General features: G+C 47.6%; 1 protein-coding gene across 1 annotated transcript in view; it reads left to right on the top strand.

Moving 5' to 3' along the window:
- HAUS5 (HAUS augmin like complex subunit 5) overlaps positions 1–25,628 on the top strand; it is a 264,940-nt gene that overhangs the window by 118,876 nt on the left and 120,436 nt on the right. Inside the window, exons 14-15 of the mRNA XM_078655427.1 lie at positions 18,430–18,510; positions 24,608–24,753. Of these exons, the coding sequence (XP_078511553.1) occupies positions 18,430–18,510; positions 24,608–24,753 (227 nt within the window). The remainder of the gene's footprint in view (positions 1–18,429; positions 18,511–24,607; positions 24,754–25,628) is intronic.

Genomic DNA, 25,628 nt, shown 5'->3' with positions numbered 1-25,628 from the left:
TGCCACTCGGATAAAGAACGCATGGTGACTTCAGGAGCACTTTTATGCTTCTTTGAGCTGCTCCCAACTACTTGAAATCTCACCCTGAAGCTTTTCCACAAACAGTACTACCCCCTTTGAGACCCTTATCGCCAAGAACATGTTGACAGCAGAAGAGTGAAAGCTGTAAGTCACTGCCGGGCCCCGCTGTCACTAGGTCGAGCTGGACTTACAAGTGTAGACGAAATACAGATCAGTACAGCGCCACCGGAGGCTTCGGAGCACTTACCTCATAAGCAAAACTAAGATCAAAAACATATAGAATACAGGGTCGCCTATGATATTATAATGTACACAGACAGAGCCATAAAAATGTGCAACCAAATTATGCACTAATACGTGGCTGCTTACTAGGCATTACATAATACAATGTAAAGCCTTCCTGTGAGCATAGCCATATCAGCACAGCCCCTGTTACCTCAAACCCTAACATCTACACCCTCCCAGAGGAGGATGAAGTCCTAGGGATGCTTTACCTGCGCCGGGGAGGGGGGGCGGGGGTGTTTGCGCCATCCAGTGCAGGAAATGGCTGCCACTGTGCGTCTGTGTGGAGTGTTTACCTCGGTAATAGCAACAAGAGAGTGAGGAATAAACAGCGGTGCTTGTCCTTTTCCCCAGATATATGCGATGCAACAACAGAGACAAAACCTCAGGCAGGTACTGGTCAGAGCATAGCCCTTGAGAGTCAACAACACATTATTGTTGTTTGAAAACCCCTCACCCACCTACCTAGTAGGTGGCATGCTTCATCATCGGGGCCCAGCTGGATCACCGAATGCGATCCAGCTGTGCTACATCGCCTGTTTACAGCGGAGCGGGATTTTGTGTATAAGTGGACAGTGCTAGGTGAAGTGAGGTATATGTTAAAAATGCCTATAGGAAATGCCCTTGTAAAAGTTTTAATAGAAGGGTCCTATGGCATGGATAAAAACAATGATTGGATATATATGAGGTGGTGATGCCCCTCTATATCACAATAAAAGTGTGTACAGGTCTACTAGTTTCAGCCTTCTTCGGTAATCGTGAGGCTTTCTTCAGGACCGAAAAGTGTGCGGTGGCCAAAAAAGGGGTGGCCCCAGCTGTGTGTCGTTTGTATCAACGCGCACCCTAAAGCGCGTTGTGTATGTAGTGGGTCGGTATACTTACAGATCCCATTCGTAAAGTACTTTGACTTTACAAAATATAAAGCTACATGGATCCTGACTCGTAAAATGGATTGTTAAGGGACCGTTTGTCTCCTCTAGTAAAGCCCATCAAACCTAAGACGAGTAACAGGAACCGGAGTGTTTACCTCTACTATATCAACAACTGATTGGACTAATTGGTGGGACATAGTGTTCTCAGAGAAGTGAATTGTAAATGCACGTCAGTGTGCATGCCTGAAACACATTGGCGTGTGCACTGCAGACTGTTTTACACACTGTAAGCTTCATCAGACGAAACCCCGAGAAGGTTTATTCACTTCAAATCATGCCATGTTTCGTAGCCATTTACAAATTCTGAAAAAGACATCGGGTGAGGGATTCACAAACGAATTAGCAACACGTTGTGAGAAACAAAATAAGCCATAGCTAGCGGAACTAAATGTTCACTTTTGCAAACAAATATACATTGGATTATACTATTAAAAGTGACCACTGTTCTCTGGCTGTTTTCCAATTTTCTTTTAAATAAAATGTGTAAAACGAGGACCATGGAAAAAAAGAATTAAAACAAACATGATCTAGACACAAGATCGCCTGGCTGATGAGGGTTATGAACCCGAAACCGGTCCCAGGATGCTTGTTTCCGGTCCAGGGAAGACTTGGTTTGGCAGTTTGGGCTGGACTGTTCCCATGAGGCACAGGGTCAGACTGATTTGCATATGACCATGTTTGAACTGGGGTGGTGGAGTGAGCTAGAGAATGATGATAGATTAAACCCAGATCAGTTGACTTGGGGTGAGCGTTTGATTAGCTCTAATGCTCCGTCTATCATCCCCTTTGGTATCGCATATGACTGCAGCAGATTCCCAACCCTCTGAATTATGTTAATGACATCGGAGCATGTTTTTTGTATACTGTAAGTCGCACTGTTTCAAATCCCCTGCTCCCCACCCCTACCTTTTTCCGAATAAGTGTATAAATAATACATGTCCCTCCTTGCAAAGAGATACTTTCTCTTACCACCTATCTCTGACTAAGGCCTCAGCAGCAGCTTTAAAATTTTGAAAGACCTTAGTAGAGTCTGGGTTGAGCTATACTGCAATTCCGGGCAAAGACCCTCTAGAGTAGAACAGAAAAAGGAGACAAACCGCATGCCATTATGTAAAAGGGAGAGAAAGTCAGCCGCCTTTGCTACCAGCTGTGAACTCAGCAGAAAACCAGTGCAAGACCGAATTTGTGGTCATTTTGACTCGGTGGAACTCTTGGAATGTGGACAAGCACTTCCGTTTTTACCACTACCATTTTGGTAAAGCGAGCGTGAACTTCTTGTTTACTGTCGACTGCAGCTCAATGAAGACAGCTGACGCCCACTGTATGTACATGCATTACTGAGTGCAAAAAGACCCACAGGCTGTCTCATGTAGTCTCTGCTGGTCAGGTCAGACACCGGACTTCACCTGACCGGACAGCATGAAAGCAAATACATTGAAACATCCTCGCCTCCCTCCTGTTCTGATAGTAGATGCCTTGAAAGTGAGGTTACACTGCCCTCTCATGGCCCAGGGTAACCAGTGCAGGCCTGACCACACGGAGCAGTGTTGAATTTAGATGCACATAAGTGAAACATACTATTTATTAGTGATTCCCAAACTGTGAACATCTATTCGTGGCGCCCTTGGCTAGTTTTCATGGCACACCGGGGCGCCGCGGCGCACAGATTGGGAACCACTGGGCTAAATAATTGATATTTTTGGGTCTTCATGGTGCTCCTACAAGGGGCAGTGGTGCAATTAAGCTTTGAAAAAAAAAATGGTTTAGGGGCTGCAGGGAGCGCACTTTTTGGGTAACCTTTTCATAGACTCCATGTGCGTTAGATGTCCCAGCGAAGGACCGGCTTCAAGCCCTACAGTTCCTGCCACTGGATGATGGTCTGTGACAGATCCTCACCTCGTGTGCCCCTGGTGTCTGGAGCGCAACCACAAACCGAAGTCGTGCTCTGAGTGCCGGGCCATGAACCCAAAGGCTTTGCAGGCACGTTCTGAAAGCTGGTGGAGGCCCGCCGCTTGCCTCTGCGTCGCTCTCGTACTAGGGGAAGGTCTTGATTGGTCGCGGAGCCCACACTCCTCGCACTCGAAGTTCCTAGGGAGATCTTTGAGTAAGTCAAGGCAGGGAAGCACAAGAAGTCGAAGCACAGACGTTTTTGAACTTCTTCCATCTGTTGGCTGACGTGATGCAACGCAAGATCCTGAGCTTCGTCGATCTATGGCTCCATCTCTGGACCCTACTTCTGAGACTGCTCTGCACCTTTCTCCCTTTCTGGGAGCCAGAGCATCTCCTACCCAGATTCAGAAGTTCTATGAGGCCTTGTACCTCATCTTTGGGAAGCCTGGCTCTTCTAGCCACCCTGGGGTCGGTCGGGGGCTCTGGGACTTTGACGCACTGCGGTTTCGGCCCCTGCTACGGAGGGTCCCCGTGGATCCAGGCCTTGGTCCGGATTGACACTGGTTTAATTATTTATTTGTGACATTTATAAAGCGCACTGTTACCAGCCGGTGTCCTGGCGCTGAAATGACCGCTCCCAAGACTAGTCTAAGCTTATTACCTGAAAAGCCATATCTTCAAGACTTTCCGAAAGGAAATCAGATCCGGAGCCTGTCTGAGATCCATTGGTAGAGCATTCCAAGCCTTCGCTGCTCCCAGAGAAAAGCTTCTGCCCCCCCCACCCCCCATCGAACTTTCTTAGTTCTTGGGATGACAATCAGCCCCTGATCGACTGACCTGAGTGGTCTGCCTGGTTTGTACCATTGAAAGTGCTAGGTCATACACTGAGGACCCAACCCTTTAAGTGCCTTAAATACTGTACATAGTGCTTTGAAAGCAATCCGTTTGCGCACAGGTAACCAGTGCAATTTCACCAACTCTTGGGTGTCGGAAGTGAATTTGGGTGTGCCCGTAATCAGGCGGGCCGCTGCATTTTGCACGACTTGTAATTTATTGAGCAGCCCTTGTTGGGCATTGAGCAGTAAGCCATTACAATAATGCAGATGGGACAGGATCAGTGCCGTCACCACTGTTTTCCTGTGCTCGTCCGGTAAAAAGGGCAGGATGTTGCGTATCATCTTCAGTACAAAATGGGTGGCTGAGAACAGTGCATTGACTTGAGGCCTAAAGGTCAGTTTATCGTCCATCAGAATCCCCAGGTTCTTAACCTTACTGACTGGGGAGGGAGGGACGCATAACTCCTCCGGCCACCATCATGGGGACCAGAAATTCTCTCTGGCCCCGAAGAGGAGCACTTCGGTCTTAGCCGAATTCAGTTTTAGACCGTTTCCTGCCATCCATTTACTGACTGCCAGCATGCAATGCCTAAACCTGCTCTCTCCCCGGTAGCAGCAACACCACAATCTGCGTGTCGTCTGCATACGATGTTAAATTGAAACCATAAGATCGAATGACTGGCGCCAAGGTGGAAACATACGCATTAAACAGGGTAGTGCTCAGGGATGAGCCCTGGGGAACGGTTTAGACTCTAGATCACCCAGGGCCACCACCTGACTCCTGTTGGAGAGGAAGGCTTTCAATATTTTAAGTGCTTTGCCCCATATCCCGCCGGCCCTCAAACGGTCCACCAGTATCGTATGGTGTACCGTATCAAAGGCCGCAGACAAGTCCAACAGGATCAGGGCGGCCTTGCCTCCAGCGTCCATCACTTTCCTAATGTCTTCTACTGAATTAATAAGGGCAGATTCCGTGCTGTCCCGCCCTAAATCCATGTTACGATGTATCCAGAGCTTGCCCAGCCCCCAGAAATAGGCTCAGCTGAGCATTCATAATACCCTCTATGAGCTTGGCCGGAAGTGGGAGTCTGGCAATGGGACGGTAGTTATTCAGATCGGAAATGTCCAGATTGGGCTTATTTAGGAGGGGCAAAATTGATGCCTGTTTCCAGCAGGAAGGAAATTCCCCGCTTTCCAGCATGTTGTTAAATAATGATGTAAGCATGAAGGCTATTGGGGCTGCTGCTATTTTTGCTATGGCAGCCGGGCAGGGGTCACGAGGAGAGCCTGATTTTGTCTTCAGGAGTCGTTTCCTTACCTCCTCCTCGCTAACCAGGGAGAAGCTCCGGAGCAAGCTTTCCTGTATATTAGCCTCCCCTGCCATTGGGCTAAACTCTGGCAGGTCAGTCCTTGCTTGCCCATCCAGAGAATTAAAAATCGTCTCCACTTTATTTTGGAAAAATGTTGCTAGATCTTCACATAATTCCTGACTGGGTGGCACCACAGCAGGTTTTGGGGCTGCCAATGTCGAGACTGTCTGGAAGAGCTCCTTGGGTGAGTTCTTCGCCTCCTTAATGCGGTTAGTGAAAAAGGTGCATTTTGCTTTCCCTATCAAATCTTTGTACACTGCCATTTCTGATTTAAGTCTCCTTTTGTCGCCTCAAGATAGTTTTTCCGCCACACCCGCTCTAGTTTCTTGCAGGTGATTTTATGTTCCCTGATCTCCTCAGAGAACCACGGGGCCGATGGAAACATACGAGTGGAGAGGCAGAGTTTGGGCGGTGCTAATCGTATACAAGCCTTGTCCACCCAGTTGGTGTAGGTAGCAGCAGCCTCGTCCACATCAACTGGAACAGGCACCGTCGAGGACATCAATAGGTCTTCGAGTGACGTTCCTACAATATTATTCCACTTCCTGGATGTCCTAGCAGGTTTCCTCACCTGTCTTAATCTAGGGGGTATCGCCATGGAGTTTTTAAAACAGACTGCGGCATGGTCTGACCAGGGGACCGGGGAAATTGTAGTAACTCCTACGTTCGGATGGTTGGAGAAAACACCATCAAGGGTGTGGCCTGCCTTATGTGTCGCGCCCTTCACCAACTGTCTCAGCTCCACCCCCTCCATCAACTCCAAGAGCTCACAAGTCTCGGGGTCAGAGCCGCAGTCCAGATGAAAAATAATATCCCCTAAGACTGTGAACGTCTTGGGACATATGGCCTCCTCTAGCAGACTGCCTAATGTCGCTAAAAATGGGGTCTTACTCCCAGGGGGCCTATAAAGTAAACAGCCCCTCAGGTCTTGATGGTTGGTCTCACTCGACCACCCAGAAGTCGATCCTGACGTCTACGTTCCCGGCATCGACTGTGCCCCTGGTCGGCGCCGACCCAATCTTCATCACCGAAGTGGATGCCGAGCCGGACCAACGTCTATTCTGATGCCGGAAGGGGCTTTAGTTCCTGTGTTTATTCCTGGTGCTTCTTTGGGCCAAAAAGTAAGGAGGGGCCGCTGGACCCTTTAACTGACCAGCTTGAGGAACCGGACTGGCAAATGGACCTGAGTGAGGCCAATGGTCTTGACACATCCCCTGACACTGGCTTGCTTTCTACTCCTACAGTGGCTAGGGAGGAAGGAGCTTCCTATGCTGTGGTGGAGGCGGTGGGGAGGGCAGCTGAGATCCACGAGCTCCCTACGGTGGCAGTCGGGACTAACCTCCTGACATAGGTGCTTCAGCCTGCAGCTTCCTCTTCTGAACCTCTTTTGCTGTTCAATAAAGCCCTCACAGGCGTCCTTCTGGGTAATTTGTCCAAGCCCAGCACAGGGGTTCCTGTGGACAGGACTATTGAACGCCGTAACCATCGCCCCTTCAGGGGACCTGGCATTCCTGACCCAACACCCCTCCCAGGAGAGCTTGGTAGTCTAAGCCTCATCAAAAGGCGCATTCCTTTCTGCTCCCCCAGAGAGGGAATCCAAGAAGCTGTACCACCTTGAAAGAAGATGTTCTCTTCCTCCAGCTTGTCATTGCAGTCTGTGAATACCTCATGCCTCTTGGGCTGATACTCCCATACTATCTGGGATACAGTCACACAAGTGCTGCCTCAGTGCCCGGAGGAGGCCTGGGCCATTCCTTCTCAAGCAGTGGCAGATGGGAGAGACGCAGCCAAACTCACCATACGATGTTGACTGGATACCACCAACTCACTGTTTGAGGACTTCCGGCCGCTCGGGGGATGCCCAGTCTTACCTGATGGACATGCCATTTGATGACACTCATCTTTTTGGCAATAAGGCAGACTCACTGCTTAAGTGCTTAAAGGATTCTCGAGCTACAGCCAGATCCGTGGGCCCTGCAGCTCCCTCATGTCCGTCTGAGTCTGCCTTTCGGCCCTTTTGAGGCTACGGAAGGGTCACCCAATCACATCCTGTCCAGCCTAGTCACTGAGTCACGCAAAATGTCCAGCCTTTGAGATGCTGCGGACATGGGACCCAGCTTCCTTGTGGGTCAGGGCGGGGCAGTCCACCCTTCCCCCCCTCCTGCAACTGCCTCAAAACCTTCCTAGTGCGACGTTCCAGGCCCTTCACTAGCCAGTCTAAGGCAGAATCCGCCATTACATCGGACAGATGGGTTCCTGCAAATAGCCTGAATGGTCTACTCCCTCTCTTTATCTCCAAGCAGACTGCTGCTTCGGGAGGATCTCCTGTCACAGCAGCAAGGGAGGGTTCTTCACCCAAACCTGCCCAGTCTCAACCTGCTTGCGTGGAGATGAAGTGTTGACAACTTTTGACCTTCCACGGAAGTCTGTGATGTTATCTTAGTAGCCGGGCGTCTATCCACTAAAACGATATACAGCTGGAGATGGAACAAATTTGTGGCATGGTGCACAGCTTTTAACTCTTTCTGAGGTTTTTTTGTACATGCTTTCTTTGGCCTGGCAGGGATCTGCTTTAGGCCTCTTCGAGGATATCTTGCAGCCATCTCTTCTCTTCTTCGACTGCCAGATCTGCCTTCTTTATTCAAATCTCTCCCCTCTTATACAATTGCTGGTTTTCTCTTTTTTATCCCGGACATGTCGCTCTGCTGATTATGGTATTGTATTGATTATTGTATGTAGAACTGGATTCTCATCAAGAGTTGGACGTAGTCTTGCCTTCTGACCCTGATTGTTCACTTGTTTTTAATATTTCTGATACGAAACATGCCTTGGGTACAGTCCACTCAGGTAGAGCGCCGGGGATGGACGCAATACCCTCTGATCTTTTTAAAATGAATTTTGACATTTGGGTTCCCTATATAACCATGCTTGCGAATGCAATCGCTGCAGGGGCAAGGATTCCGGAATCCTGGAAAGGAGCGGAGATCCTACCAGTATTTAAAAAAGGAGACGGCTCAGTTCCGGGGAATTATCGCCCCATAAGCCTGATAGATTCTATCCAAAAAATAGTTGCCAGGATGGTACTAGTGAGAATCCAAGGGTGGATGGAGCAAGAAAATATCTTATCTCCCATGCAAGCCGGGTTTAGAGCGGGCACAAGCACCCTAGATCAGGTTTTTAGACTTAACATGTTGTTTTGGAAGGTTGTTAAGCTGGGTGGTGGTGTCATCTATGCCGCATTTGTGGACCTTAAATCGGCTTTCGATTTAGTGCCAAGAGAGAAAATGTGGAAATCCCTGAGACTTATGGGTCTGCCTTCTGAACTTCTTGATTTAGTGATTAGACTTCATGATGAAAATTTCGCCAAAGTGAGATGGGGTAAACAAGGTCAGGTGACCGATAGTTTTCCAGTTACACGCGGTGTGCGGCAGGGATGCGTGTTGGCACCCACTTTATTCCTTTTGTTTCTTAATCAGGTTGTAAAATTCTTTTCTGATACCCCGACCGATGCTCCATCTTTGGGCGGGTTTAAATACCCGATGTTGATTTTTGCAGATGACACCCTGCTTCTCTCAAAAACCCGTAGGGGGTTGCAAACAGCCCTCAGCAGGTTTGCTGAGTTTTGCAGGGTCAACGATCTGCAGATCAACACTGACAAAACAAAATGTATGGTTTTCAGCAATAAAAGTCCCATTAAAAGCTCTATTACTTTGAATGGTACCCTGATTAAACAAGTGGATACAATGATGTATTTGGGTGTGACCCTAGACTACCGTTTTAGCTGGAAACCTCAGATTGAGGCTCTATATCTTAAGTTTGCCCGCCTTTCGGGCTGCTTATTACAGGAGCAAAAGAAATCCCTGACCAAACGTATTGCCCCGGTGATAAAAATATATGAAGCGAAAATCAACACAGCTATATTATATGGCGCTGATGTGTGGGGGTATAAAGATCTGTCTCTCCTTGTTAAAGCACACAATACATTTTTGCGCAATTTGGTGGGTCTCCCACAATCTACACCCACCAAACCATTGTTGTTGGATTTGGGCTGCAAACCCCTCAGTGACATGGCTCGCTTCCGTCTGGTGGCTCTATGGCGACGGCTCTGGACTACTCCAGAGCTTAGCCTTTTTGCCAAGGAATTGGATGAAGTTAGGTCATTGTGGGGGGCTTCCCAAATCCCTTGGCTAAGGGAAGTAAAATCCGTGCTGGATGAGATGGGTCTTAATCACCGCTGGTCCAGCCCAGGGGATTCCCTTTTTCCCTCTAAACAGGACTTTAAGGATTTATACTGGGCCGCAGTAAAACATCTTGCAGTGGCCGAGTCGGATGTTTCTAATCTAACTGGGCATTTTTTGGTACACAAACTGACCCCCTCTCTAGAATCCTACTGGGATGTGATCACTAAAACCCTTGACCGGAAACTATACCACCAGTTCCGTGTCGGCTCACTCCCAGTTAATTCCTTTTCTGGGAAATGGTCTGGGAATACAAATCACATCTGTCCTTGGTGCCCTGACCACCCGGAAAGTCTGGGCCACTTTTTCTTTGCATGCCCAGCCTACCATATTCCGCGGTTGAAATGGCTCAAACCAATATGTAATAATCTTGAAATCAAAGGGTTTGTAGAAGCCATGAGGATATTTCGCTCTAACACATCAGAGATGGTGGTGATCAGTGTGGCCAAGTATCTAGGATGGGCCTGGATTATTTGAACTAGAAACCCTAATGTCTCTTAATGAAGACTAATAAAGACTTTTGAACTGAACTGTATGTAACTCTGACTTTTGTCCGAAAGCAGTCGATTCCCTAATCCCCATCCTTGTGTTTTGCCTGTGCCTAACCTGTAAGTAATATGGTATCCCTGTAATGCGCTCTGCTACCCTAACGGGTCACGTTTGCGCTCTATAAAACCTCAAATAAAGAAATAAATCTCCTACTGTTAACATATTCTTCAAGGGCCTTACACATCTGTTCCCCCCAGGTCCTTTCTTAATGCCCCAGTCTATACGGATAGACAGACAGAAAAGGGGGCTTATAAGATAAGCCTGCAGCTGCCTCGCCCTGCGAGCAGAGGTGATGGCAATAATGAAAGCAGTTTAGAGAGTCAGCAACCTGAGGGGACAGTAATGAAGAGGCTTGAAGGGAACACACTCTGCCATTTCTTCTAATACTCAAGATATGCCCATCTGGGCCTTTTTCAAAAGCATGTGTTCCTCTTAGGTACGCCTGGTCGCATCAACCCAATGCATTTCGGGCTCAATAGCCCTTCTTGAGCATTCGAAGAAATGGGAGAGTACGAAACCTTATGTGTCAAATGGATAAAGTCAAAAAACATTTAATAAAATGGAATAAAATTGCAGAAAATTGAGAATCGTGTTTTGGTGAATATTTCTGGAATAATGCTGTGCGATTGGGATGGGGCGCAACCACGCTCACAAGCAAATGGATCGGCTTTAAGACTGGGGCCTAGTCTGCAGGAAGCATTCGCACACCGGTAGTAGGTGAATTCATATGAATACGAAAACATAGAAAGCATATTGGAGGAAACGAAGACATGGAAAATCTTTTAAGTCATGTATAACAAAACATCAAGCATTAGTGGGAACATTTTAATGGAAATGCAATTGAATCGAAAGTTTAAAGATGCATTTAAATGAAAACAGTTTAATCGAAAATAAAGTGCAATTATATATCTTAAACAATAAAGCAACCGTTGTAGAATGTTTATTTTTAAATAATGGTGCTAGATCTAGAACTTAGGTGTTTTTTTTTTTATAAAACTGGCACAAAGGTTTAAAGTTCATATGCAGCAACCGCAATTTGTGCAGGCACGCCCCTGACAGTTTGCAATTTAAATATTGAGTGCATGTCCAGAAAACTTTCTCTTTGCAACTTTTCTCGCTGCTGTAGATGTACCCACCCTCCTGTAGTTAACAACAGTCTAGCACCCTGGGAGTTAATATTTAATTTTTATTTCTTTTCTGGGTTTTGGAACACAAAATATATATAGGGTCTATTTTGTTTATTGCGAGGAAAAGTAACACTATATTTAAAGCAGATTAGTGTCAGCACATGGTTAACTTTACCTTTCGTGTGACTGACAGAGCTAACAGAAGTCTTGTCGTACTGCGCCCTCTGCTGCCTTCTAGTTAGAATAACAGTTGATCTGACGAAAGATCAACATTCTAAACTGCTGCTTCACATGCACGAGTAGAAACGGAATAAAATGTGCCTTTTTTCGAGAAAAATGTATTACTCTAAACGTTTTTGATAAAACAAGTCCGTGTTAAAACCATAATTCGATGAAACTGTTTCCATTAAATTGTAATTCAAGGAAAACGTTTTCTAGTGAATTCACATACAGCCCCAGCCCCACACATTTCTTGGGCACCAAGTGTGACTCGATGTTCTGTGGTAAATCTCCCTGATGCATCTGAAAGCCATCTGGGAGCACAGAGCTGTAGGTCGCTAAACCCAAGAACCATGATTGGTCTCTGTCGAAGCCCAAGGGTCTGTCCCAGCCCATGTCACTTTCCTTGGCTGAGGCCAGGGCAAGGCTGAACGACAAGTCGCAGGTTAAGCACCAGAAGTCCGGGAGGGATCCCCCTCCTTTCCACCGCTCTGATTCCTGGGAGAAGCTGTGCAATTGGCTTTCCAAGACCTAACTTCAGCAGTGTTGTCAGACTCTGAGCCTATTCTGAGGTTAAAGATGGTCTTCCTTGGGCTGTCATCAATTCCACAGCAGGTTGTGGCCTTTAAAGAGGCTACGCTGCAGCCCTCAGCCATGTGTTTGAGCGCCACGGATCAGTCTTGACTTCGAATCAGACTTTCATTGCCCACCCCCGTCAATAATGGTCTGATCCTCCATTCCTTTGTGGCAGGCCACACTGGTTCTTGCCGGCTTCGGTTCCAGAAACACCAGCTCCATCTGATATTGCTCTATTCCCTTGGGTGCTTGAAAGATGTGTGTGTTTTTGACCTTTCCACACATACCCTGGCACGTGGCGAGCAAGATCCTGCCCACCCTTCCTGAGGAGTTTCATAACACTTTGGCACAGGTGATGCAAGATGGTCAGAGTGCGGCCAGATACATCTTACTAGCCTTTCTCTTCATTGCTGACTGCATTGGCTGTGCCGAGGACACCAGTATTGTTGCCTGCCATGCTTGGATGCGTGCCACTGGCTTTTTCAAGACTTTCACGCGTCCTTGATGGACCTGCCGTTCGAAGGGCTCATTCGACAGAAAGCAGACTCAATCCTGGAGTGCTCCGTGCATCATCTCCTTGTGTTTGCTTTGTTTGCCCTAAGTTGGCAGGGTAGGCCCAGACGTGGGTCCCTTGCTCACTTTGCCACTGGATTCAAGCTAGCTTGGCTGATGAAGGGTGTTACCCAGAAACCGGTCCCAGGATGCTTGTTTCCGGTTTAGGGAAGACCTGGCTTCGCAGTTCGGGCTGGACTGTTCCCATGAGGCACAGGGTCAAGACTTGCATATAGGTGGGTCTGAACCGAGGTGGCGAAGTGAGCTAAAGAATGATGATGGATTCAACCCAGATCTGTGACTGGGGGTGAGTGGCCGAAAAGTTTCAGCGCTCCGTCCATCATCTCGTTGTGTGTGCTTTAAGGACAGCTGGGCCAGAGCCTACATCTGCCCGCCAATTTCACTACCAGTATTGTATTGTCCAGAGTTATTCTCAGGGCTTACTGCCTACTGACAGAGCTATCCCTCCCAGCCTCCTCAACAGGCTTCAGGTCAGAGATGCATGTGTTCTCGCACCTCAACGACTCGCTGCTGAAAGCAGATTCACCTCGGTTAGTCGCAGACCATCTACAGATGGCTGCTTTGGTGCTGTCAACCCTGTGGTACTTAATCAACCAACTGAAATCCCAACTTCGGCCCATTTAGGATTCCATTTTTTGGACTGTCCTCAACACAGTGGTATGAAAACCTTTCTTCCCCTTTCAATGAGTCCTGGATAGTCTGTCTGTGATCCTGCTATGGTCACATGCTGGTTCTGCTGTGCACACTGCGCCTTTAGCGGGTTGAACACTGGGGGTGCCTCTTGGACAACATCTCTGAGAAGACTGCCAGGACTTTCAGAGGTGAATGACATATACCAATTTGACTTGCGACAGATCGATTTCCTTGCTCCATCCAGAGGTGCTAGTCCGGGGCTACAACTCTGGGCTTGGGGAGGAAAATTGGAAGAGGAGGCAATCTGAGACCTCTGGTTGCAGCTGAAACAATACATCCCTCTTCTGGAGCTTCATGCCATTCTGCTGGCCCTCAAAGCCTGCCTACCTTCCATTGTGGGCAGGCCTGTTCAAGTTCTGAAAGACAAACCAACCACCATGCAGTTCTGTAACAAACAGGGTAGCATTAAGACTCATGTATTGTGTCTGAAGGCCTTGAGACTCTGGCAGTAGCTAGAACTTCATGGGATAGCCTTGACTGTCAATCACTTGGTTGGCTCTCTCAGTATTAGAGCAAATGAGCTCAGCTTGCGTCCTCTTGCTGACCGCAATCGGCGTCTGCACCTTGAAGTGGTTCAACACATCTTGTCACACTGTTCCTACGAATTTACTAGGTCTGTGGTTTGGATCAACAACATTTCATAATACAGGGCCTGTTTCTTCTCTTATCAGTAAATGTTGGCCCGGCTAGCTCACAGTTCCACATCTAAACTCCTAAACCTCCAAAGTTATAAATGCTATTGGCAGCATGAAACCTGACCATCCTTTTTCCCAAGGAATGTGTGGAAACATATCTAACCCTTTTGTATGTCACGTTTGCATTCCCAGGGTTTCACAAAGAGAAGAAACAATAGCAAATTTTTAAATGTTTATTGAAAAGATCTAATCCTTGTAATTAAAATACGAACTGCGATTATTAAACAGAAGAGGCACATCATGGTTATAAGCATTATTAAAATGGTGAAAAATACAAATAATTCAACCACGTTGATTATTCCTAAAACTACTACTGTCTATCACTAATACCCCTACACTAGTGAGAGTGTAGTGGGAGTACCTGCCATCCAGACCCAGTTGGAATGAGCTAACCCCCATACCTTGGTGTAATGTCTCAGTGCCTTGACAGAGCCCACACACCGCTGCCCACCCAGCTATCTTCCTTTCTCATAATGTATGTTGGGGCTTGGGGATCTTCATCTCATTTACAGCTCTCTGCAACATCCATGCTAACTCCGGTGTGAAGTGCCTCTCGCCTGAATTCGAAACGGATGGTGTTTAAGTAATAAAATACCAGCCTTCTCGCATTGTGCAAGAGACACAAAACAACAGCTATACTTAGTCTGAAGAAAAGAGTCCTCTACTTTCACAAAATAAAGCAAGGACATTGCGTTTTAAGATGTGTCCCTAAAACTAACAGTGCATACAACAGAATAACCGTGTCTAACTTTAACCACTTCCATGCTAATGACAAGGTCAGCTCGTCATGCAGTACACTGGAGCTGTGCTTATGACGAGCTGACCTTGTCATGAACAATGGGAAATGAAGGTCTTCAGCGCAGGGGGGGGGAAAGCCTTGGCAGCCAAGGTGTTAATACATTTGTGCATGGCATGTTGTTGTGTTATTGAAAAACATATTCAAGCCACCCTTTCAAAAGGGTGCTAAGTTAGAAGGGAAAACTAAAATGGAGGCATAATCTAATCCCTATAACATTGTTTACCCATCAGAGGATCTGCTGTCCTAGCAATATAGAAGGGGTAGGCATTGGAACCTCCACACACTATTCCTCGATGCGTCAGGATTGAGCAGAACCAACATGATTTGGTTTGGCCTGCGGTCAGAAATGGTAGATGTGACTGACTACTGGGCCCATTTATTCTAGCTGTTCGGCTAAGTTTGTGCCCTGGTGTGGTTACAAGACGCATTGCCTCAATTTCGACTTTGTTTTCTGATGTGCTTTTTGTTTTGCCCTTATCACAGTAAGGTTTTGCTGTGGGCGCTATTAAAGGTTACCTGTCTGCCCTGTTGACATTTCTACATTTGCCTTCAGCCATCTGTATTCAAGTCAAATGCGTGTTTTTTTTCTCTATTTTATTTTCAGTGCTCAAGCGTATATTTTTGCCTATACTTTTCATTGGGCTTCAATGTGACCTTCATTTGATTCATACCTTTTTGATGTACATGCTACAGCACATACATAGTTTTACCATGAAATAAATGATCTTAAAACTGCCTTCTTTTTTGTAATCACTTAGGCACTTGCGTCCGAGAACTGCAAAGTGGTGCTTAGGGCTAAGATATTCTTCTTCCTAAAGCTAGTGTTTCCCTTCTATGTCAATTATGCTTCCTGTTCCCCCTGACCTCTGTCACACAGCCCATTGACATGGAATACCCGCTCACTTGGACCACCGAACCAATTAGATACCTGGGAGTCCATCTGCACACTGACGCAGAGACCATATTCAGAGCAAATTATGGTACAGCCTTCAGTAGACTGGAGGATGATGTTACTGCCTGGTGCAGGCTCCCGCTTTCGCTTTTAGGACGGATTGCCATTATGAAAATGGTTGTACTCCCCAGATTTTTGTTTTTGTTTATGAATATACCGATGGTTCTACCTAAGAGATTTTTCACACGCCTGCAGCAAGTGATGACGAAATTCTCATGGGCGGGCGGCAAACCTCGTGCGCGGTGGTCACTACTCACCCTACCGTACAAGATGGGGGGACTCGGTGCGCCGGACCTAGAATTGTACTATCGAGTGGCGCAGGCCGCGCATTTACACTCCTGGGTACATGGAGCCTGAGACATTCCACACGTTAAAATGGAGACCCTATTTGCCAGTCCTCTATCCCTGCCGTACACAATTTTTGAGCCTCCAGGCCGCAGGACGGGGAACCTGGACTCACTGACAGCCACGAATCATGCGTGGCATGACCTTTTCCAGAGGCAGAATGGAGCACTGCTATACTCCCCCATCATGCCCATTGACTGGACGAGATGGCTGCCTCCACTGTGCGAGAAGGGTGTGGTGGCGAACTGCTGAAACTCAACTTAGCGACGGCTGGAGACCTGTTTCAGGACGGAGTGGCTAAAACTTGGGAACAGGTGACGTCTGGTCTCGAACCGCCGTCGCTCTTGACGCGCTTCCAGTACTTCAGAGTTCGACATGCTCTTGTGGACCTCCTAGGAAGCGACATGGCGGAACCGCCTGAGGTAAAAGAACTCACTCATATAGTAAAAACGAGCTCACCACAGAAGCTGATATCTCACCTGTACAACATATCACAATCGAATAGGGAACAGACGTACACTAAAGCTAGATTAGCCTGGCAGTCAGACTAACAGACTGTATTGGACGATGACACTTGGACATATTGCTGCACGTCCACCAAGAAAATTTCACTGAATGGTCGACACAGACTGATACACTTTAAATTCCTGAATAGGATATATTATACGCCAGCTAGGCTTTTCAGATGCGGACTCCGCGCCACGGCGGACTGTGAGAGGTGTCATGCACCAGACGCAGACTTTTTACACCTAGCGTGGCTATGCCCGGGAATCAATGATTTCTGGTCCAAGATCTTTGAGGAAATCAGCGTTGTCACAGAAGTGGTCATCTCTCCAGACCCCATGATAGCGTTGTTGGGATACACTAAGCGACTGCCGAGGGCAATTCGTAGACTAGCTGACATGGGGTTTCTAATAGTGCGCAGAGTAGTGGCTTGCTGTTGGATGCGGGGACCCAAACCAACACCCAGAGATGGGCACATGACATGATGTACTGCTGTACGCAATCCGAAAATTATAGCGAACTACTTCCCCCCCCCACCAGTAGACCCAAGAACTTCTGGGGGCTATGCCACACCTACCTGGGGAGCGGGAGGGCAGAGCAGCTGAGGCGGAGTCATAGGGTTTTTTTTTTTACGCGAACTGCTAGTTTACCGACTCTAGATGGGTGGGTGCGCTTTTGATTTCGGCGCTGGAAACGGTGAATGTTGCTGCTGGGGTTAACTGGGACTTCCATAAGGATGTTAATTGGCATGCATTCTTACTCAGAACGCCGCCTGCCCCACGGAGTGGGTTGTTGGCACAATGGCTGTGTGATTGTCGAGAAAGGTGTGGACAGGTGTATGATGCGAAGGGAATTGACTGATGATTTAACGGGTGGGGGAGGGGTATGTTGGAGATTTTGTAACTTGTACCTTTTATTTTCTCTCCACATTCCCTCTAACGATTAGTAGAGGCCTCACTAGTTAGATTCTATTCCAGCCCTTAGTTTCTACATTGATATGAGCACAAGCGCCACATGGATTACCAACTCTTGTTGGACTCGCTGGCGCCAGGAAGGTATTTTTCTGTGTGTCACACTGCACTACACCTTGGCCAGGAAAAAGCTGTCTTGCCTAGGCACCTTCCTGAGTTGTTCATATACAAAGTCATCAATCTGCATCTGCCCATACTTTCACCAGGTACTGTCTGGATTCTCAAGTTTGAAAGGAGGGTCGTTTGGGCGTTGGGTCCTGCTGAAAGCCCACTCCCCAGACTCACATCTTGGTGTGGGTAGTGTCGTTTTACTGATTCAAAAGGAATCCATTGTTAGGAGTATACATCTGAACAGGTAGAGTATTTATGGTGAATATACCCTGTCTGGTACTCTATTTGTCCATCTATCAGCAAGTGAGAGCCCAGCTATTGCTTGTGAAACTGACATAATTGAACCTTAATGTGACTCTGCATAACCACTCCTGGAGGTGGGACTACACCTCCTTCAAACACTCAGCTGTTGAATGAAAAATGTCAAGATCTAGTGTAGGTCTGAGTGATTCAAAAGGTGAAGTCTGCTGTAAGATAGAGTATCCAAGAAAGAAAGTATTACTGAAAGTATGTAACTAGTTCATTTTTAAATACCTCTTGCAGTGAGTCGTGTTAGATTAGTTACGGTAGCAGAAAATAAATCGAAGTGAATCTGGTTCTTCTGTTGTGGGTTTGGCACATAGTGTTGTTGGATTGTATTGGGGTTGGAAGTTTGGAAGGTTGATTTGTAGTGGGTGTTTACAATAATCAGTGGCAGGGATTGTTCTTGCTTTAAACTAGTTTAATTATTTGCTTTTATGTCCCAGGCTAGAAAACAGGAGCAGATTCAGATCCTTATTGCAGGAAACTCTTGCAGCAAAGCGGAACTCAAGAAGAGCCAAGTAGAGGTGAGTTTGTTTTATTTCACAATGTAATTGATGTGTGTAGGAAAGTAGGAACTGCTTTTATCGTTACCCCCACCTTTTGCCTGGTGTTATGCTGTTTCTCACTAGTCAGGCTGGGATCCTCCTAACCAGGACCCCAGCCTTTATGCTTTCTCCCCTAAAGTGGACAAGGTTAGTACTTGGGTGCACTCCAGATTGGATTCTGGTATACCCTTCTGTTAAAAATTAGATTTCTGGTTGGCTAGGGCATGCACCTAAGCCAAGCAGAAACCACCACTCTAGTCAGTGCAAGGGAGTTACACACTAGAGATAACCCCTGCTCACCCCCTTGGTAGCTTGGCACGAGCAGTCAGGCTTATCCCAGAGGCAATGTGTAATGCGTTTGTGCAACGCACACAGCAGCAACACACTAGGCACACCACAAAAGAAACTCCACACAAGGTTATATAAAAATAGTCTTTGTATTATCCAAAACACATTAGAATACTGATCACACAATATACACTGTGCCAACTGGCATTAGGCAATATTTACAGGGGATTATATACACTGGCAGGGCCAATCGGGCCACTGTCAGAACCTTTTATAAAGCACTGGTAACAAGTAGTAAATAATGCACAACCAGTAACTACTGGTATAAAAATGACCTCAGAACACACAACCAGTTACTACTGGCAAAATACTGTACGTAGTATTATATTATGCAACATAACTCAAATTATGCAATAAGCTTCACATTCGGCATAAAACACATTATGCGCCAACCTCATAAGAATAAATCACACTAGGCAGTAAGCATCACCAGCATAAACACAGTATGCCCTAATCATGGGACCTAACACACTGAAAACTGACCCCAGGCCAACTGGCCTTTCACTGGGGCTCAAATGCCCTATGTCCAAAATGTCAGGGTGTAGCTGCAGCCAAGCAAAATGCGCAAAGCGCCAGGGCAGAGGAGGGTATCTCACTCCTTTACTTCACGAACTAAAATGAAATGCCCCCAAAGGAAAGAATGGCGCTGGCACTACTCTGCCTCCTGGGTCCCCACTGGGACTCTTCAAAACAAATGTGCCAGTCGTTGCAGCTGCCGCTAACTGGTGGTGCAGCTGTGAAAATGAATGCAGGCCCGGGCATTCACTGTGCCCTGTGGGCCCCACTGAGACTCAAATCCCACGTTGCAGCTGTCCGCCACGGCGGTACAGCTGTGGGCAAAACAAAGAGGCACTGGCACTTCTGTGCCCCGGGAGCGACTACGGGAGAAGGCACAGACCATCTGCCTCGACACCCCACCCCCCCACCCAACAGGCTTGCAACTTGGCTCCAATCACCGGGCTCTCTGAGGGGACTCTGCAGGTCTTCACTGGCCAATCCCCGGGCACCGACAAGCTGCTCCGTGAGGTCCCACTGCTGGGACCTCTTAAACTTCACCGCCCGTCTTCAGGAACCGACACTCTCAAGCGGGAACATGGCGCTCCTCTCAGCTCAGCCCTGCCCTGCAGCAGGCCATCACTTGGCCTGCTCTTCCGGCCGGCTGCGCTACTATTGGCAACCTCCTCCCGTCGACCCCGCCCAACGTAAGGCAATTTGCCTGGCTTCCTTGTCGCGCTTCTTCTTGTTGTGTTGCGCCGCGGCGGTGATTCCTCCTCACAAGTGCGGGGTGGGCACCCGTCATGGACACCACAATGCGGGATGGGCTCCCACTGATAAAATACACATAAAAGTGGTGTGGGCGCCTGCTGCCCTCAGAAATTGTGGGGAATCCTTTTATATTTGTTGCGGCACAGCCCTGCAAATCCAGACAAACATGCTCCTCTCGACCTGGCCAATAAGGTCAGAGTGCCCACGAGGCGCTGGATTTCCAAAAGGTCCAAGGGGCCAGCTGGGCTCAGGGAGGCCAGCAAACAGGGTCCTCGTGCAGGGAGTCCAGCCCTCGAGGCGGTTCCTCCTGGGCCCCCAGCAGCAGCAAGCCCCGGTAAGCAAAGGAACAGCACTAAAAAACATGGGGTCACAGCCCCTACATTTATACTACATATTTACTTTGTCTGCCCTGGCACAGGGCTTGGGGGAACCAGCCAAAACTGGATCAGGGGGGGAATTGGAGCACTTTGTTTACAAGGCTCCTCTTTCCCTTTGTCAGGTGGGGGCTTGTCATCCGACTCACCAAAGGGGGGCGGAGCCAGCATTCACTAGGGCAGGCACAATCCTATTCATGGTCAGGGGGCTACTACTCCACAAATGCAGATGCCCTATTCAGCCTTGTGCTGACTCTCCCTAACCCTCCTGGAGCCACACACACACCTCACTAGCCCCTGTCACTCAAAAGCCAGACATGCACTCCACATCAAGCAGGCAGACACATAGCACACAGAAATGCTAACTTCTAAAAGTGGCATTTCTAAAATAGTTATAATAAATCTGCGCCACCATTGTTTAGCATTTATTATCACTATTCCAAATATACCAAACGTGACCACGCTGCTCCTCTCATATCAGGAATTACCACTGAAACTCTTATCCGGGAATCCCCAATTCATTCCTATGGGAGGGCAGCCTCACAGTAGTGAGAAACCAAAATGGTGGATTGTCACTACCAGGACATGTCACACACTTAAGGTACATGTCTTACCTTTTACTTACAATGCACCTTGCCCATAGGGCTAGCAAGGGCCTACCTTAAGGGTGACTGACGGGTAGTAAAAGGGGGGGTCACAGACATTGCACACACTTTAGGTGCCACGTGACAGCGGCAGTAACCCTGCGTGCACAGACCCTGCAATGGCAGAGGCCTGGGATAGGTTTGAAAGGCTACTTTGGTGGGTGGCGCAATCAGCGCTGCAAGCCCAACAGTAGCATTTCATTCACCAGCCCTGGGTATATGAGATACCACTTTACAAGGGACTGACAGGTAAATTAAATAGGCCAAACGGGTGTAGTCCAATCTTACCATAAGTAACACAGAGAGCACATGCACTTTACACTGAACAGCAGTGCTAAAGTGCCCAGAGTCCTAGAACCACCAACACCATGTCAGAAAAAAGGCTAGGAGAAAGGCAAAACGTTTAGGGATGACCCTGCAAAAAGGGTCAAGTCCAACACCTTCTAAGTCCCTAGTATATGGTTCCCAGGTTCCAGGGCATAGGTACACCAGGGGTCTCCCATGTGCTGAATCATGTATTATACCAGCCATGAGAGGCCACTTACAAATTATGACTACAGGCCTGCCATTGCAGCCTGTGTGAGCTGTTGCTAGCACCACTTACAACAGATATAGGTATCCTTATATCTGAGGTCACTGCACTTAAAACCCATGTCACCCCTAAGGCAGACCTTTCAATCCTGAAGGCAGGGTTCTCGGTTTTAAGTGTGAGGGTGCCCCTGCATGAGTGTGGCACCCCTGCAGCCTTCGGAGTCCATTCTCCCAGGTTGTAAGTGCATCAGCCATCACGACATATAGAGTGGTCATGGGTCATTACGCGATGACCATCTCAAAACTGGCTGTAACGAACCCTGTCATGTTTGGTATCAAAGATGTTGGAATCATACCCTTACACCGTAAACGGTGTGGGAGGTATGATTCCATGCACTGTAAAGCTCCTCTGGGAGAACCTTAATGCTCCTGGCAAGCTAGGGCTGCTGCCGACCAGATACCCGATTCTGCCCTGCTGCTGCTGAGCCTAACTCGGGCAGGGGAAGGCAGAAGAATAGGTATCCTGTCACAGAGAGGAGTGACCACCTCCCAGACAGGATTTATAGTATTGGGACAGGGTGGGGCGCGTGCCAGCACCAATGAGACTGCTTGAGAGGCACATTTGCTGCCCTCCTTGCATACTCAAGTTCAAACCAGATATGGGAGACGTTGACTCCAGCTCTGGTGCGAAACTTGGCAAAGGGCATGGGAGTATCTTCTCCACTCTCTAGCCCCTCCTCTGGGAGGGACCCCTGAATCAATCCCAACCCTTTCTTAAGGGTACTTAAGGGCTTACCAGAAGGTGGTTCCCTAGATTCATTGTGGAATTTGATTCTGATTCAACTCTGCATCAACTTCCACACTCTGACTGTGTCAGACTGACCGCATCAAACTTCGCTTTAGGAACCGAGACTGCAACCGGGAAGACTCAGACTGCACGAGGTCTCATGGTCCTGCAGGTCCACTGCACCGTCCTTGACCGTTCTCCATACAGGTTCCTCTCCGGGCCTGTTGACATCCAAGACACCCGAATTAATCTCACTTGGAGTGAAGGAGTCACTTCCCTGCATCTGCAGGCACCGCAACTTAGCTGACCGGTTTGCTGATCCTATGGACTACAACAGGTTCAGTAACACAGATGGCGGCTCTACAGCTCCCTTGAGGCCTGCACTGTATTTAGACGGAGTCTGAGGCCAGTATCCCTCGTTGGCACCCCTGAAACCGAGCCCCTGTGCACTGCGTCGGTCGGCCGTTGCTGAGACTGGGTGACTCTTGTCTCCAGAGATCTTTGGGTCCTTTCAAGGGACTTATTTGATTCCAGTGGGCTCCCCTGCTTACTTGGGCCTGCTCTGACTTACCTAGTAGTGGTGAGTCACTTGGACCTTGCTGGTCCTGACACTGCACCTTCTTAGATTTCTACGCCTGTTGCCGTTGCTAAGGTGCATTGGTGCCTCTGCTGGACACCGACCTCCTGGCTCTCAACATCTGATGTGGAACAGCTTGTGAATGGGTCCTGGTCTTCCTCGGCATCGCCTGGTCCACACAGCTTCCGCTCCTGACATCTGTGGTAATTCGTCTTCCGTGCCTCCTGGTCACTCCTGAGTGGTATAGACTCTGTCCCCTCTGCTTGCAGGTACTTCTCATCTTGAATCCCCCTTGGGGTTCCACCGGACACTTCCACCTTCTTCGTCAGCGGCTTCTTCATGAAGTCCTCCATAGGGTTCGATGGCAGTTTCGATGTTGCTTCGCACCTATGCACCTGGCTTCCTTGGTGTAGGTATCCTGCTTCCTAGGGTATCCACGGGTGGGGTGATCCTCCAACCTTTTATCTTCCACAGGGTTTTTTTTCCTCCGTGTCTACTGGGAAGGCTCCTTCTTTAAAATTGCAACTGCGACTTACCCATCGACTTAAATTGAGTAAGCGGTCGTGTTCTCACTCTGCACACGACCTCCGTGGGGTTCCTAGGTACTCACCTTCGGTGGTTCCTTGGGTCCCCGGCTCTTCTACACCTTCTGGGTCAACTCTGGTCTTGAGTCGTGGTTTGCATTCCACTATTGTCATATATAGTTTGGTCTCCCCGTGGAAACCATTGTGTATTTAGGCTGCTTATCTGTTTTATTTGCTAAGTATCATCATGCATTGTGTTATATCTCAGTGTAGGAGATATTGGTATGTGTTAGTGAGTGTCTTAAAATAAATGCATATTTTTTATAAATAGTCTGTGGTTCTTTTTCACTTAACCTATGCCAATAAGATTAAGTTCTGGTAAAAACGAGCTGCTTTACACTCCTTCTGGACTAAGCCTGGCAGCTGCTCTCCACAGCTACCACTTAGAGAGCTTTCTAAGGTTGTCTAAGACTTCTAAAGTCACCATAAGGGTTGTCTGTATAAGTGCAGGGTGCTACACTTACATAAGTGAGCACCATATACTAAGCCACCCTCCTACAACGTGCATGGCATTATTTGTTATCACTTAAGACGATACAAGGGTAGTGGATTGACTGCTGAGGGAAAATGGCACACTTGTAAATATATAAAATCCTGATAAAAGTAAGGGCCACGCTTGTAGGGAGACACCTTTTAATGGAATTATGAGGCAGGTAATACCTACAGTTGGTGGAGTTGAGGGTGTCGATGGGTACTATGATGAGATGTGCTCTCATTAGGCCGGGTGGAGTTCTGTGCTGATTTAAGATAGATGTTGGGGAAGATTCTTCTTAGTTGGTGGGTAGGAATGACAAGTCATTAGGTGGGTGTGTAGACTGTTGACTGGGGCGCAAAGGAGGTGTGGTCGGTGCGGGTTTACAAAAAGTGAATCCATCTTCTGTTTCTGAAAAGCATTTCCTTTTAGTGATTTCCTTCACTTCTGCTTTAATATCACTCATATCCTCTTATCCACTTCCAAACGTCAGGTCCAACAATTTTTACAGATGAAGGTGGTGCTGCCAGTGAATGAAATGAAGCCTGAGGTTTCTGTCCTGTATGGAGCCGTGGATCAAGAAGTACAGCAATTTAGAAATATAAATCTTTCCTCTCTCCAACGCGTGACGCTGGATGAGTAAGTTCCCTTTTATCCTGTTCCTGCTGTCTGAGAGCTGCTTGAGTTTGCATGCTGAATCCATTGCATTGATGTCACAGTGTTCCAGTGTTTCCTTGGTTGGCAGGTCACTGCTTCAGGTGATGTAATAGTTGTGTGTGTGAATGAAGCTTGCACTACTGCTGCCCATGCTCTGTGGAATGTGTGACATTTGTCTTGCGTGTGCTATTCTTGTTCTGTGTTCTTAGGTGCCAGACCTGCTGATGTCTATGCTATAAATTACTGTATCTTTTCCTGTATGCAGGAGCGGATTGCATTTTATTGGAGGTGGCATTCGCACAGTATGTTGCATAGACTTGTGTCCATCTGAAATGCCTTGTGACCTGTCTGATGTGTTTCTAGCTGGGGTGTGTGGGCATAGTCTGTGTGTGACCATTGTGGGAATCGTTAGGTGATGAGCACTCCTTGGGTTATCAGATACTGGTCTTGTCACCATGATGCTGACCCTGTGCACTTATAATCTTAGAGGAGTGTAAGAGATATTAAAGTGCCCTTTAATAGTACCTATCTCAATCCAGATGTCCTTGGGTAGCAATACTTTCTTTGTTCCCTTCCTATTTTTCAGTGTGCCACAAAGCTGTGATTCTTCTAAGATTTGTATGCTGAACCTGGCAAGCCTCTGGTTGGTAGTTGTGGCATGCTATTGGTCCTATGTCAAGGGGAAAGCAGGACAGGAACCATTACTATAGCTCTCATGTATTAAAGGTAACCTGGAGTTTTTCAGATCCGGAGAGTGGGCCAGACCTTGGCAATCTATACCAAAAAAGAGAATTGGCAACACATTGAGTCTTGGAAATGATATATTAATGCAGATTTCATTTTCACGATTATGTCCT

The sequence above is a fragment of the Lissotriton helveticus genome, chromosome 7, assembly GCF_964261635.1.
Source record: "Lissotriton helveticus chromosome 7, aLisHel1.1, whole genome shotgun sequence".
Taxonomy (NCBI): Eukaryota; Metazoa; Chordata; class Amphibia; order Caudata; family Salamandridae; genus Lissotriton; species Lissotriton helveticus.
This window is presented reverse-complemented; position numbering and strand designations above follow the sequence as displayed.